At 41.9% G+C, this 15,873-nt stretch overlaps 1 protein-coding gene across 1 annotated transcript in view; it reads right to left on the bottom strand.

Moving 5' to 3' along the window:
• Positions 1–15,873, bottom strand: part of LOC117531690 (connector enhancer of kinase suppressor of ras 3-like) — a 109,051-nt gene that overhangs the window by 63,893 nt on the left and 29,285 nt on the right. Inside the window, exon 2 of the mRNA XM_034194796.1 lies at positions 1,336–1,499. Within this exon, the coding sequence (XP_034050687.1) occupies positions 1,336–1,499 (164 nt within the window). The remainder of the gene's footprint in view (positions 1–1,335; positions 1,500–15,873) is intronic.

Raw genomic sequence — 15,873 nt, 5'->3', positions numbered from 1 at the left:
AAAAAATGCTGACACTGATAAAAGAAAACGCAGGAACCACATTCTGGAACTTGAAGGCACAGGAAGTGATAAAACTTCAAATTGATGCCATCTGTTGGAAAGCCTGGTTCTCTTTCACATCGAGCATGAAGCTCCATCAGCTGTCTTTTCTCTGCTCATAAGCTGAAGAAAAAAAAAATTTTTTTTTTTTTTTGGCTCGCCTGGAAGCTGAGATGATGGTGGTGGGGGGTAGTTTAGATGCCCTGCACCCAAAGCCACAGCTATAAACCAAAGAGGAGCATTTTAAGGGTACCAAAAGAAAGAGAACAGAACCCACCTGATGTTTGCTCACGAGGCTGGAGACAGTAAAAAGCAAACACAGCCTGTATGGATGTTTGGCATAAAAAAGCCTCGGGACTAACTGAAGACTAACTGAAGAGAGTCACTGGTTTACAACTGACTGGAAAACCGCCATCACCTATCAGACAAATTTAATTGGTAGGATATCTACTGATCATACAACACAAGCTTGAAGTCTCATTGCTGCAGGGCTCAGACAGATCAGACTGTCTTTAGTACCTGATCATCACCTTCAAATAACTGACAAATTAAGCATGAGGACCCTCCGACCTGATCCATGATCCAGTCTCCAATCTCCTCTTGCTGCTCCATGTATTGTGTAGCTCCAATGCATAATTTCTTCATCTTAAAATAAATAATTTCTGCTTGAATGTAACTTTAGCAGTTATTCTGATGCCAGGCTACACTTAAAGAATAAAATATACAATGCAGATTGTTTTCTGTTTTGGAGCGGGCAGTGAGTGATTTCATTGGAGTGTGATGAAAACTGACTGGAGCAGGCAGCGATCATGTACATGGAGGAGAGGGAGAAGGGTACAGCATGGGGCAGCTCTGTAAGTGATATGCACACCTCCGCTCTTCCCTCTGGAAAAAGAATACATATCATACATGTGCATTATATCTATGGGGCAAAAGTAGGTGACCGTGGACATGCGGGTACAACATGCAGTGATCCGGACCGGCTGCGGCGCTCTTCAGCAGAAGACAGTTTTGAGATGGCAGCAGATACATTTTAGGTTTGTTGAAAAGTCTTTTTTAACCACGAATAGACTCTACAGGGTACCATTGTGCACATACCAATACGCTCTCATGTCATGATGCTGTAAAATAATACGACACACAACTTTAAACTGCTATTGTGATAAATTGAGACCAATTTCCTCATTTTTAGAATCATGAAGGTAATTGGGGCCAACAATGCTGTGGGAGGCTGCCCACCCTCACACAAAACGAATCTGCCGAGCTACAAACACTGAGAAGCATGGAACTACTGACCAGAGCACACAGCAGATCCACAGCCTCCAGGATCAGTTCCTGGTGTCCAATCCTTGCTACCCCGAGGTCCTCAAGGTCCTGATGTGTGATCTTCAGCAACTGTTCCCCACTGATCTTCTCCCGCTCAAAGTTGCTCACGTAGTGCTGCAGGCTGTCATCCAGACCTGGACACAGAGGGACACACAGACCACAAGAACCAATGAGACCAGGGGTTCCATCCTGCATTTGTCTCCAAAACCAATGCAACAACTCCGAGATATTAGAGGGCCGAGAAGTTTCCTCAACATATTCTGCAGATGAAGTCCCAGTATTTCCAGGCAAAACTTTTTTTAATGTATGAACATAACGTGCCAAAATTTGTGTTGCAGTACTGCTATACTATACTCTATGCAGTAATGAAGAAACATGCAAAAATCCTTCATAATTTTCCTGGTGGGGGATGAAAAACAAAAGAAAACCTCACTACTGTATGTTACATGTTTAATTAGTGTGTGTGTGTGTGTGTCCCGCACAGATGAGGAACAGATGGGACAGTTATCTTTCCAAAACAAACACAGTGTAACTGAACAGGTGAGACCTCTCAGTCCGTTAGGCAGATTAAACAGTGGACGGCTAATCCAATTTGTGTTTCTCTTTGAAGCTGCAGAAATGAGCGATTTGAACTGTTACACTACCAACAGCTGCTACGTGAACACAGAAGGATGCAGCGCACCGACACCGCAAGACACTGTATTTGTTTATTTGTTTACGCGGTGAATCTCTCTGTAAACATTCAACCAGTGACAAGACGACAGAAGAAAACGTGCACGAGTCTACTTAAATGGGATTGAAGAGTCTGTGGAGAAAAATCACTTTATTTACACAGTCTATGTTGTATTTGCTTTGCATTTGGGAGTCGAGATTAATAATGTCAGATTATAATATGCTTCTTGTTCCCAGTTCAGATTAGAGATTAGGGTGCGTCATGAGGAATGAAGATTAAGGGTAGATTACCAATGTAAATTAGATGTTTAACATTACAGCATGGTATTTTTTTTTTTTTATAGTTAAGGAGTGTATGACAGCATTATGATACTTTACAAAATTATGTCTAGTGGTCTAGTTTGTAATAACACTGTGAGAAAGTGCAAACGGAGTCAAAATCTTTGTATGTGTCAACATACTTGGCCAATAAAGCTGATTATGATTATGAAAGTCTGAATAATGATTCCCACTTTGACTTTTATTGAAGTCCTTGTGCAAGCTGACACCCATAGGTGTCATAGGTTATGATGACATTTATTACTGATTCTGCACACACTCAAAAAATGGCTCATTGGATGAACTCAATTCTGTTATGAGCAGGATTTCCATCTAACTCAAATAAAGCACATTCATGCAAGGTAATGTAACTTAATGTAGTTGGGACTACATAAATATATATTTAGATGGAAATCCATTGAATCAGTTTTTTGAGTGTATCACTAAATTAAATAAAATTATCTTGCATGGATGTGCTTTATTAGAGTTGGGGCTACATATATACTCAACAAAAATATAAACGCAACACTTTTGGTTTTGCTCCCATTTTGTATGAGATGAACTCAAAGATCTAAAACTTTTTCCACATACACAATATCACCATTTCCCTCAAATATTGTTCACAAACCAGTCGAAATCTGTGATAGTGAGCACTTGTCCTTTGCTGAGATAATCCATCCCACCTCACAGGTGTGCCATACCAAGATGCTGATTAGACACCATGATTAGTGCACAGGTGTGCCTTAGACTGCCCACAATAAAAGGCCACTCTGAAAGGTGCAGTTTTGTTTTATTGGGGGGGGGGGTACCAGTCAGTATCTGGTGTGACCACCATTTGCCTCATGCAGTGCAACACATCTCCTTCGCATCATCCGTGAAGAGAACACCTCTCCAACGTGCCAAACGCCAGCGAATGTGAGCATTTGCCCACTCAAGTCGGTTACGACGACGAACTGGAGTCAGGTCGAGACCCCGATGAGGACGACGAGCATGCAGATGAGCTTCCCTGAGACGGTTTCTGACAGTTTGTGCAGAAATTCTTTGGTTATGCAAACCGATTGTTCCAGCAGCTGTCCGAGTGGCTGGTCTCAGATGATCTTGGAGGTGAACATGCTGGATGTGGAGGTCCTGGGCTGGTGTGGTTACACGTGGTCTGCAGTTGTGAGGCTGGTTGGATGTACTGCCAAATTCTCTGAAACGCCTTTGGAGATGGCTTATGGTAGAGAAATGAACATTCAATACACAAGCAACAGCTCTGGTTGACATTCCTGCTGTCAGCATGCCAATTGCACACTCCCTCAAATCTTGCGACATCTGTGGCATTGTGCTGTATGATAAAACTGCACCTTTCAGAGTGGCCTTTTATTGTGGGCAGTCTAAGGCACACCTGTGCACTAATCATGGTGTCTAATCAGCATCTTGGTATGGCACACCTGTGAGGTGGGATGGATTATCTCAGCAAAGGAGAAGTGCTCACTATCACAGATTTAGACTGGTTTGTGAACAATATTTGAGGGAAATGGTGATATTGGGTATGTGGAAAAAGTTTTAGATCTTTGAGTTCATCTCATACAAAATGGGAGCAAAACCAAAAGTGTTGCGTTTATATTTTTGTTGAGTGTATTTATTAGATGGAAATCCTGCTCTAAAAGAATTGAGTTCATCCAACCTATCAGTTTTTGAGTGCAGTAATACTATATGGACAACAAGTACTACCACTTGGAGAAATGCAACCCCAAGAGATCTATGGTGTGACTCTTGAACGAACTGACCTTTGAGCTCCATTTTCAGCATGCACCCAGGTAATGACGCCACCTTGTCTGTGAATGAAGGTCAAGATCAAAGGTCCCATTTGAGGGGAATGTAGGTTATCAAGGTCACTGTTAGAATTCAGTGTGCTTTGTATTAATTCCTCAAGACTCTTGGTCTTTCGAGATGGTGGAATCAATCTTATCTCGATTGTGGGCAGAAATGATCATTTTAGGGCCAAACGTATAGATGCCTGTTTTACTCGTCCTTGGTTTAGACGTTCAGTTTGCTTAAAAGCTTCATTAGTTTCTATGCAGTGGGATCAGACTCATGCACAGCTGATATTTTTGATCAGAACAAATATACGTATTTCTGTGGTGCTCAAGAGACACCTGTTAGAAAAACTATGTTGACACTTTAATGACAGATTGTACGAGATCAGTCAGGACCTGCATCCTGTGTGGTTCTACGAAAACACCAAGACTCCAACAACCTGCCAAGAATGACCTGAAACTCATATAATATTACATAAGCAAGAATATAAACAAATCTGTGCTTGTTTCTCCTCAAAGTCAGTGCAGCGTTTTCCTAATTATATACGTAACAAGTGTGCATGTGTGCACAAAAAAAGCACCGTCTTCCTCCCCATCAAAGGACGCACAGAGACGAGGCAGCTGCAGCGACATGGCCAGACGCCCTGCTTTCCTGAAAGACCGCTCAGCTGCACAACCGTGGTCGTACCACATCCCCAAAAACTGCTCTACGGTTAGACGTGGACTGTTCTCAGACAGACGGGATATCTCATAAAATGTGTTATGTTTTTAATTTTTAGCTTTCAAACAGCTGTGACCGTACATGCCTCACTTTCAGCGAGGATTCATTCAAACATGGAGGGCGATCATGAATATTAATGAGCTGCTAACATAGGATCCATGGAGTGAGACCCAAGAGATTCTGCTCCAGCCACATCATCATCTAAATAAACATTAGTGTTCAACCACAGTAAATGCGTATTTTTCCAAATATAAGATCATCCTGATTATAAGATGATTCTACAAGACTGATTTGTAAAAAGATTTCCTGAAGGCCATTTAATATATATCTATATCTACATGAAGAAAATACCTTTATTTGAAAACAATGCTCAAAGCTCATTTTTATGGGCAGCCCCTCATGTGCTTTTTTCAACCATGAACTGAAACACATGGTTGAGGCACCACTTTTATGACCACAGTAAGGTTTTCTGACTGTTAGCATTTATAAGATGGTCATTTTGTGCTTGCCATCCTCTAACATTACATGCTGTCATTTATTGGCTGCTTGAGAGTTGCTTGATGACTCTGTTTATCATGGTGCATTTATCACCATGAGCTTCAAGTTTGCCTCATAACTTCTCCCCAGTTGTGCAATTTTTCAGTCCAATTTTTCCTGACTGAAAAATTGCTGTAATGGCACTGTGAGGGTGGGGCCACGATCCCAGCAATTTGATGAAAATAAAGCACTGCATATTGGCTTTGTTCCTATGATAACAACAAAAACTGTAAAATTAGAATGAACACAGTAGTAATAATAATAATAATAATAAAATCCAGCACTCGTAAGCAACATTTAGACGAAGTTTAATTGGATCTATACAACGTTAGCCGGATGGGTCGCTTCAGTCCTATGAAGTCCCCTAAAAGTATAGACTGAATACAAGACAACACCATTTTTTTTATTTACAAGACAAAAACACCATCTTATATTTGGAAAAATACAGTAGTATGGACATGTGTTAAACACCCCCCACACACACATACACACACAAACATACATACAGACCAAAACATTACAGAGTATCGCACTGCAATACGACTCAAACAAATGTAACATATGTACAGTAGAATCTATGATTTTTACAGGTTTTTGCACTGTGCTCGCCCTGCGACAGACTGGTGTCTTGTCCAGGGTGAACCCCGCCTCACACCCTATGACTGCTGGGATAGGCTCCACCTCCCGTAACCCTTAATTGGAGTAAACAGGTATAGAAAATGAATCAACAAATGAATGTATTGTGCTTGTTGATGACAACACACCACGTACAGAGGACTCCTTTAAAACTCGTTAAAATCCCACTAATCCGTCAAATGTCACTCATAAGTGCACTTTTACAGTCCTCTCGAAAATCAAAGAGAAACTCAAATGTGACTTGTTAATCATTAGCTTCCACACAAGTCTCAGACACGTGAATTTTAAAGTCAATCTCTGCAGAGGCTGCTTCCCACTGAAAAGAGAGGGATTCTGTTCAAATCTAATGTATCCAACAACAAACAGCACCCAAAAGTGGATCAGGATCCAAAAGTGGCTCCATCTGTACTGAATGCTTCAATTAATTAGTGAATGAATAAATGTCAAACATGTGATCAGCTCCATCTTACAGCACAGCAAACAGTTTGATCTCACTGAAAAGTTCATATTACACGATTATACCAGGAGACAAATTTGAACATTTTGTGGACTTTGTGATAGTTAAAAATAAGTGATGTCACTTATTTTTATGTAGCGGTGTATTGTTATATGATGAGGCTAAAATCTAATATATTTTACAGCCTTTGTTTTACAGATAGTGAGAGAGACAGGAAACAGGAACAGAGAGACGAGGGGGAGACATGCAGCAAACCTCACTCAGGCCGGGAATCGAACCTTAGCATGCTGCAAACCAAGATTCTGCAGAATATAATGTGATGAGCACCCCTCAACCTCCAGCAGGCTGTGATGTCACTCTGCTGGATGAACATTAGTTGCAACAATATGTGAGAAATGAAGTTAACCATCATTAAAATAGTGTAACGACACCACTTGCCCAATTTGCAGCTCTCCAGAATGTCCACAAGCACAGCGCTTTATTCAGGAGCAGCGTTCTTACATTTAGTTTGCTTTGGTAAGCTTATACTGTGCAACACAGAAACACTCAGTGCACTGAGTGCACACTATGTTCACTCAGTGCACTCGAACTGATCTGATAATTACATACATGAGGAAAAACGGACTTAACCACGATTCCAACATATTCAAGGCACAACAAAGGGAATCGAACCACAGTGACGTGTTGCACCGACACCTTCTGAATGAAAGAGGGGCGTCCTGGTGGACTTATTAAACATTTATTGGGCACTGATCAACCGCTGCCAGGGTGTGTGTGTGAGGAACTATCAAATTTCATTAAAGCCTCAGAGCCCGTTAAAGGAGATAGAGTGTCACATTATTATGGGGGGGGCGTCAGGGAGGGGCGTGTGAACGCGTTTTAAAGGCCCGAGCAAGATGAAACACTTTGAGGAAATTTACGGCCTCTGTGAACCACTTGGCAAAAGTCCCCAAACCAGACCAAGTGGGTGGAACATTCAGATATACAACAACGCCGCCATCAAAAGGAAGCGTGGAATCTAAAGGGCGTTTAAAAAATAGTTTAAAAATGGCGAGGTATGGTGATGTGTGGTTGGGAAGTGGGAGGGTCCACTGGCCCTAACCTCTTTATATTATTTGATGGTGTGTATTAAAACCCCAAACTGATCTTAAAGTTCACAAATAAATGTAATACTTTCAAACAGCTAACAAACCAGATCCAGTTTTGTTCAATTTACAAAAATAAAATATATGATACACACCATTAATCACCTTTAATTATACTGCTGTCTCTGAATCTGTTGAATTGAAAATCAACAAATAACAGTAATTCATCGTAATTAAATGGGGATTTTTTACATCAGCAAAGAATGAAATAAAATCATCGGCATTTATTTATTTATTTATTTATTTTTCAGTCTGTTAGCAAGATTATGTCAAAACTACCGCATGGATTTGGACTAAATTTTCATCACAGATTGAGATTAGGGCATGGAAGATTCCATTAAATTTTGGAGGTGATCCAGATCTGGATTGGTGGATGCCAGAAATCTCTGACTGCTCTTGTTTTGATTGTCACATTTTTGTAGCCTTACTTAACCTACTTTAGTGCAACAAATAGCCTACCATAAATGTAAAAACAACTAATAATAGGACTAGTGGACCCTAGGAGTAGAGAGATCTTTCCCTTGGGAAGGAAACTGCACTGAATATTAAAGCTGGGATGAATTAATAAAACAATTAACCACCTTCTTTAATTTAAAGATGTAACAACTACTCCACAGACACTCGAGTAAACTGACATTTTATGGTTTCTGAGTATGTTCAGGATCCATCCTTTACTGTACGATGTTTGGTGAGAAATTACAAGAATTTTAAGGTCTAAAATGTGAACAGATCAAATTTATTAAATCATTAAATTACAATTAAATTACATTCATGAGATGGCATCAAATTAAACAACTGATAAGCGAATCAACATTGTAGAAATCACTTTTAATGAATTGTTAGAGTTTTACCAACTTAAAGACAGAAACAAGTCTTAGAAAATTTTTAAATCCTCAGAATAAATAAATAAATTTATCAACTGGATGAAATCAATAAAACTCCAAGTGAAATTTGCAAATTACATTCCAATGCACGATCACACTAAAGATGTGCTTCTTCAAATGTTTTATAACCTCTGATAACTGATAGAATCTCTACATGAAAAGAAGGTTCACCCTGTTTTCTTACCTCGGAGCAAATCAACAAACCGCAGACCACAGATATGAAACACACTTCAAACGAATTAAATATAGTTAATAGTTATTCAAATGCAGATCAAGTAGAACAGGAAAAAATGGAATCACCTACACATACCTCAAATAAATAAATCAAAGATGTGACATCAACACAGCTCAAACAAATTAACTTTAAAGCTCATTGTGCTCTGACCCTACGGTCACATCAGCTACAAATGTGGACGACAAGCAGCTTCTGTTTGTCTCAATGGGCGTTCCTGGGCGTGGCCAGCTCCTGGTTACTTGGCGTTAATGTTTAATGGTAGATTATAAAGGACGGTAAAGCCCGACGCCGTCACTGTGAGTTTTTTTTCCTCTATGTTTAACTGAACCAAAGTTGACTTGATTTGTTTCAGTCCAACAAGACGGCATCGCTAGTTAGCATGCTAACACCTCCATAAAATGTCTTGTAAATCACTTCAGAGGTGTTATTTGGTTACAAAAAAACAGCCTTTTTAGATTGAGAAGTGTTTATTTCACGCCACCTTTTACAAAATATGAGACACATTTTGAATTTACACAGAAATAAGCTGTTTCGGAGCATTTTCCGCCATCTTGGGTTACTTTTCTTGATTGAGCAGCTGTTTTAATGGAATTGGCAGTCGCCAGGTCGCGTTGTTCATCATTTGCAGAAAACAGACTTCTTGTCTATTTCGACCCCGCCTACCTGGCGGCAGAGCGGCCTCTGGCGCACTGATTAAAAATGAACGGCAAGTCGTAGTGAATGTGGCCTTAGCGTAAATCAATTAGAATGTAGTTTGCGTTTCTAAAACAATTAACAATTGAAAATGCAGGTACACGAGTGCGGACGCTCACACACCTTAACGAGCTACAGGACTGAGAGGAAAGGAAACAAGGATCCAAAAACAGAGTTATCAATTGGAGCAAAGTTCAGGAGGAAAAACTCCTTCAGTCATGAAACCCAGAGTGAGACAAAAGACGACAAACAGCACAGACGACGACTGACATACGCTGTGTGTGTGTGTGTGTGTGTGTGAGTGAGTGAGTGGGGGGGGGGGGGGTCCTGTCCTGCCACCCACCGTTCTTTACTCAGTAAACAGTGATTATGTGCACAACAGGTTCTCAACACAACAGTGCTGTGTATGCAAACACACACACAGGTAGATTTTGAGCAGCTGCAGCCGTTCTGCAGCCTCTTTGCAACAAACAGAACCGGACGCACTGTGAGTTTCTGCAGCCTGGTTTCAGCTGTACTGGCTCGTTTCTGGATCTCATCCTCTTACAAATGTTCAGATTTTTCTCCTCATCATCTCCAGACTTCCCCAAAAAGAACATTTTCTTTTGTGGCTGACAGCATGACGATTCAAGGGTGGTGATGTGTTTGTGGGATTAGAACAAAAACAAATGTTAGATTAGATACCAGCTCGGCGTTTTAATAACGATGGAGGATGAAGTCCTCTGACTCAGAGTTTGATATGTGAAACAAAATCTTTAGTTCTGACTTGATAAAACTTGTACACTTTGAGCCATTCTGTATTTGCTATCACAATATGTTTGCTTTACCGCGGTGACACACACTGTGCATGTGACGCTCCTCAGTTACTGTGAATATGACACATGGTGACCGTTTTGCAGAGGAACAAAAATTGCACCACATCAAAACATCTAATTTGTTTAAGTGAGACCATGCAACCGCACTATCCTTTGAAAGGTGCAGCATTCAGCCGCAACCATGCCCACCACAGAAGAAGAAGCAAACGCTAATGACATATGTGTTGGAATTTCTAGAACAGAGCAACAACAAATTATTTTCTTGTTGAGACCAAAGAAAATGAAACACAAACCTGCACTGGGAAACATCCAGTTTCAAATGCAGGACCCTGATCTGACGATTGAGGGTAAAATGGAGCGTGAGATCGACAGATGGACTTTGTCTGTGATTCTGAAGAAACTGTACCATACCGTCGTGGTGAAGAAAGAGCTGAACCAGAGGGCAAGGTTCTCTATTTACAGGTCGATTTATGCTCCTATCTTCACCTATAGTGATGAACTTTGGGTAATGACCTTAAGAATAAGGTCACGAATACAAACGGCAGAAGTGGTATGTGGGCTTACACACTGGGACAGGGTGAGGAGAGCAAAGATCTCAGAGGGACTGAGTAGAGCCGCTGCTTCTTCACATCGAAAGGAGCCAGCTGAGGTGGTTCGGGAGTCTTGGGAGGGAGGACGTCCAGGCACGTCCAACTGGGAGGAGGAGAGCCTGGTGAAGATCCAGGACATGCTGGAGCAATATGTTTCCCAGCTGGTTTGGGAACACCTCAGTATCCCCCAGGAAGAGTTACAGGACTTGGCTGAGAATAGGGAAGTCAACTGTCACTGCTACCCAGCAAAGCAGCAGAAAATGAATGAATGACTTGTTATAACAATAGTTTCTAGTTCAACATGCTGCTAATGCAGTTCAGCTAATGGCATTTTGGTTGCTCGCAACATTACTAACAGGTTGCAAAGAAGACGAAACTGTGACAGTTATGTGGTGGTAAAGGTCGGCAGAACGCAACATCGCAATAATGCAAAAATACTCAACTAAAACAAAGAGTAAAAAGTAGCAGGAAATAATTTAATTAATTTACATGGGGCCAAATCACAACAAAGCTGCCTCAAGGTGCATCGCATAAGTAAGATCTAACCTTACCAACCCCCAGAGCAAGAACACAGGTGACAGTGGTAAGAAAAAACTCCCTCTGATGATTTGAGGAAGAAACCTCAAGCAGACAAGACTCAGAGGGGCGACCCTCTACTTGGGCCATACTACAGACAATCTTAACAAAACAATTTACAAAACGAATATACAGGAAATTTTGGGTGTCCATGCTGGTGTCCAGGACGGGAGACCTGCAGAAGAAGACTCCCACTCCCACTTCTGGATGAAGCCGCACCTCAAACAGAGAGAAACAACAGAAACAGGCGGCAGAAAGACAACAAATACAGTACAATTTGTCAGCATTAAGATCAGCATCGAGCATCAGCATGAAAACAGAAGAAATATTAAGGTGAAACAGAGACGTGATCTCTCATTTAGGATACCCCAAATGTTGCTACCTACATTATCTGAAAATGACGCCTACACTCCGAGGTGTAACAGGCAGAAATGTTTGGCAAGTTTTTGTTCATCAAGATCCATTTTCCATTGGTGTCATGCACGCAGTAGAAGTAAGTCCTCTATGGGCACCAACTAAAAACGTACCCGCTGTTTGCTGGTATTTAGTTCTCAGGGGTTTGATTACACAAAAAAAAAAGAGTGAATGTTCTCTGACCTGCTACAGAGGGAACGCAATGCACTCCCTCCACCCCATCCTTCAGCCCCTCCCTGCACTCCCAGTGGGAGCTGTACTTGATGCACACTCCGGTATCCCCACTGGGGAGTCCAGTGGGAAAGCTGGCGGGTGTAGAATAGCAAAGCCACTGTAACTCTGCTGTCTTTATTTGTCAGCCTGGCCTCCGAACCTGCGGGGAACCGTCCGGAATTTGACTCATTGTTCTCCGCTGAGCGGCTCCATTGTGGGAATTCACAGCATTCCGGCACAATGGTGTCCGGTTGGACCAGGCCGTGCTGTAATTAGAAAGAAAAAGCTGCACTCGGCAACAACTAATCTATCATCGAATGCATGACTTCACAGGACAACAACAAGGCCCGTACACACACTGGGCCGGACCTACCAATGGGAGCCAGGGATGAAGGCTACACAATGCTGCTCTACATCTCTAAAGGGTGCACTGTCCTCATCTGAAGACAAAAGACAAAGTTATAAACCATTAATGACCACAGTTGCCTCAGCCAAGTAGATCCGACCCGTGGTCCAACATTTTTTTGGAAATATTCTCCAAACAGTTTTGGACTGACATAAGAAAGTATTTGTAAAATTTCGAGGCAGCTCTGCACAAAGATGTGGAGACAAATACAACTTCAAGTACTTTCTAGCATCACAAGACTGGGCATTTTGAACAAGCTCTTAATGAGTGCTGTTTTACCAGGTCAGGTCGGGTCTGGGAGAAGATGCTGGTCCCACTTCCACCACACCAGTGAATCACCTTGGGTCTAGAATGGCATCCACTCAAAGAGAATTCCAGACCACCTCCACCTGTGGAAAGTAACCAACTATCTGCTGTAACTAACTAAACCTGGGCATGTTTTCAGCCTTCTCCAGCCAACAGTCAGGAAGTTATTTTCCCCTCAGATCTCCATCGTGTCCAGCGGCAGGCCTGACACAACTTGCAATAACTCTGGACAAACTTAGCACACATTCTAGAGGAACTTTTCCTCAACTCTTGATGTCTTGAGTTAACTCTTTCGAAGTTCATCATGAAAACTGGATGCAGAGTTGTGCCAAGCCTGCGCTGGGCCCCCTTGTCCAAAGCATTAGTGGCCTTAGTCATCTTAAATTTAGGTAACTGCAGGACGGGACAGACGTGTCCAGAAGGTGCCTCCAATGAGACTAAAAGCAGCTGAGTTTCGTCCCTCCAGAGCCAAACAAAAGCTTCTCTGTCCCTGATGGTGTGATGGATGAGGACTGATGGGAGAAGAGGGGAGGGTCAAAGGTTGCAGTATTGTCATGGTTGAAGCACATCAGTAAGTACCGGTGTCAGCCCCGGGGCTCAGTTAATCCTCACTTTCAGCGATACAGAACCTCAGTCACAGGACTGGTACCTCGTCAGGTTACCACGTGTGACAGTTGATTTAGGGGTAGACAGTTGGGTTAATACTGAACAGAGTGAGGTGAGAGGTGAAGTCCAGGGGCCACGCAAGAGCCCAGGCGGTTGTGAGAGGAATTCTGCCTGCTGTAAGACCTCCTACATGATTTTTTTACTCAGAGGAAAAACAAGATTGAGGGGAGCGCTCCAAAAACATTAATGTACATACATATTAAAACATTATTAGCAATCAGCTGTGTGAGTGTGCTACTCACCTCTGACAGTGTGACACAAATCCAAGACCAGATAAACAAAAAATGTACTCCAAGTTTGGAAACTCAAAGCCAGATATGGCATGTGTCAAAAACAGGCTTGGTGAGTATTTGAAGCGAATCAGAGCATAGACGTGCTTTTAAAACATGATGCTACACGGCTGGTGGGTTAGCAAGCACTGAATGCCAAAATGTACCTCAGACAGATCAGGGTGAAATGTATGTTTGATGAAGTATATATCATTAAGAAAATAAATAAATAAAATCCTTTTCAGACCCCATACCAATCTTTGAGATGCGAACAGAACACCCCTGATATTTATCGCACATCATACCTGTTAAGGATTTTATATATATATATATATGTTATCACTGTTAAACATTTGTACCTTTTGTCTTCTTTCTGATGAGAACGGTGTTGTGCTGTTTTGCACTTCACCCTGAGAACGTACGTGTTATTCAACCTTGTTTTAGCTTTGTCTTCTTTCTCATGAGAACGGAGATGTGCTGTTTTGCACCTGTCTTAATGCAATCCTGAGAATTCAATTTTGTTTTAGCACTCTGGGGTCAATCTGAACTGGGAATGAAGGACTGGATGTACTTATTGTTATAACATAACTTTGTTTTCGTAGCCGCTAACGACTGGGAGTAAAAGAACTGAAGGTTGAATTTTGACTGATTGTGATGCTTAGTGTTCCAGGCAGATGCAAAACAGCTGATAACTGCAACAGACGAACGAGATGTGCTGACCTGAAGTGTTCTTCCTTACAGCTGCACTTGACGTATGCGTTTATGTTATGGGAAGAAACTTGTCTTGCGTCATTCCCCCCCACCCTTAGGACAAGTTTTTGTTTATGTGATGAGGGATTCACTAATAAAAAGAGCGAAGCGCAGGCCAGACTTTAGTGTAGCCTTGGTGTACAGCCTGGCCGCACTCCGCGCGTAATATTTGACTTTCTGTCTCACTGGTGTTTCTTGACTCTGTTTGTCTTGTTAAAGGTTTTAAAAATGTTTGGAGGAGAAAATACCCAACATTGACTGGGGGCTCGTCCGGGATCTCAACAATACCGGAGGTGTCCAGCGGAGGTCGTCAAGTCCAGACGTAAATCCTTGGCCAAGGTCCGATCGATTGATCGTGTCTGCAATTGTCGACCACCGTTGGCATCGTCTGGTTGACGAGATTTTCCCGAAGAAGACAAACAGGAAGTCGAGTCAGTGAGTAGAATTTCTTTGTAAATAGTACCGAGTGAGTGGTGATCAGATCACATAAACAGTTAAATTCCGCAAGCGATGATACAGAATCGTCTGTTAATGCAAAGCAGTTAAACTCTGTAAGGAGGGTGCGGACTCCTCTGTTTATATACGCGTACCGGTAGGGGATAAAAGTGATCACATAAAACAGTTAAACTCCGTAAGCGATGGCGTGGAATCGTCTGTTAATGCAAAGCAGTTAAACTCCGCGAGGAGGGCGGACTCCTCTACGGTTGCGAGGGACGCCCGTAGTTAAATTCCGGAAGGAGGATACGGACTCCTCTGTTTTAATACGTAAAGGAAATCCCGGGTAGAAATACGTGCACTGTAAAAAAGCAGTTAAATTTGGCAGGGACGGCGGAGTCCCCTAATGCAGGACATTAGTTAAATTTCACGGGAGGGCGAGCTCCCCTGACATAAGAATGCGCGTACGATTATTAGGAGTGTTTCTATGTGTAAATAGTGTTTTGCGCAAGTGTAAATAACTGTGTGAAAACTGTGTGTGTGTAATACTTTGGACAACGTTAGTGACAACCGTGCGTGTGGAAGCAGAGGCAAGTGATTCCGCTTCCTACGGGGAGGTGAAAGGAATCAACCACACGACGGCAAATTAATTGTCACGTCCAAAGAAAGTGTGAAAACTTCAGATTTAGAACACCCTAGGTGTGCCCCCGTCTGAAGTCCAAATTATAACAAGGGATAATAAAAATGGGGGGTAAGACGTCTATAAATAAGGAAAATTTATCAACTGACGACTGGAAATTTATGGAAGCAAAAAATCCAAAAACAACAAAAAATTGGAGACCTGGATTAATAAACATGACTTTGACGGACGACTGAACCTGATCAGTATACAGAAGCTAAAAAAGGAGTTAGAACAGCAACATAAAGGTGATGAGAAAAAGATGCAGAAAGTAGGGGCAGATTTAGTG

This window comes from Thalassophryne amazonica, chromosome 19 (genome assembly GCF_902500255.1).
Source record: "Thalassophryne amazonica chromosome 19, fThaAma1.1, whole genome shotgun sequence".
Lineage (NCBI taxonomy): Eukaryota > Metazoa > Chordata > Actinopteri > Batrachoidiformes > Batrachoididae > Thalassophryne > Thalassophryne amazonica.
Note: the sequence above shows the minus strand (reverse complement) of the source record. Positions and strands in the feature narration are given on the sequence as shown.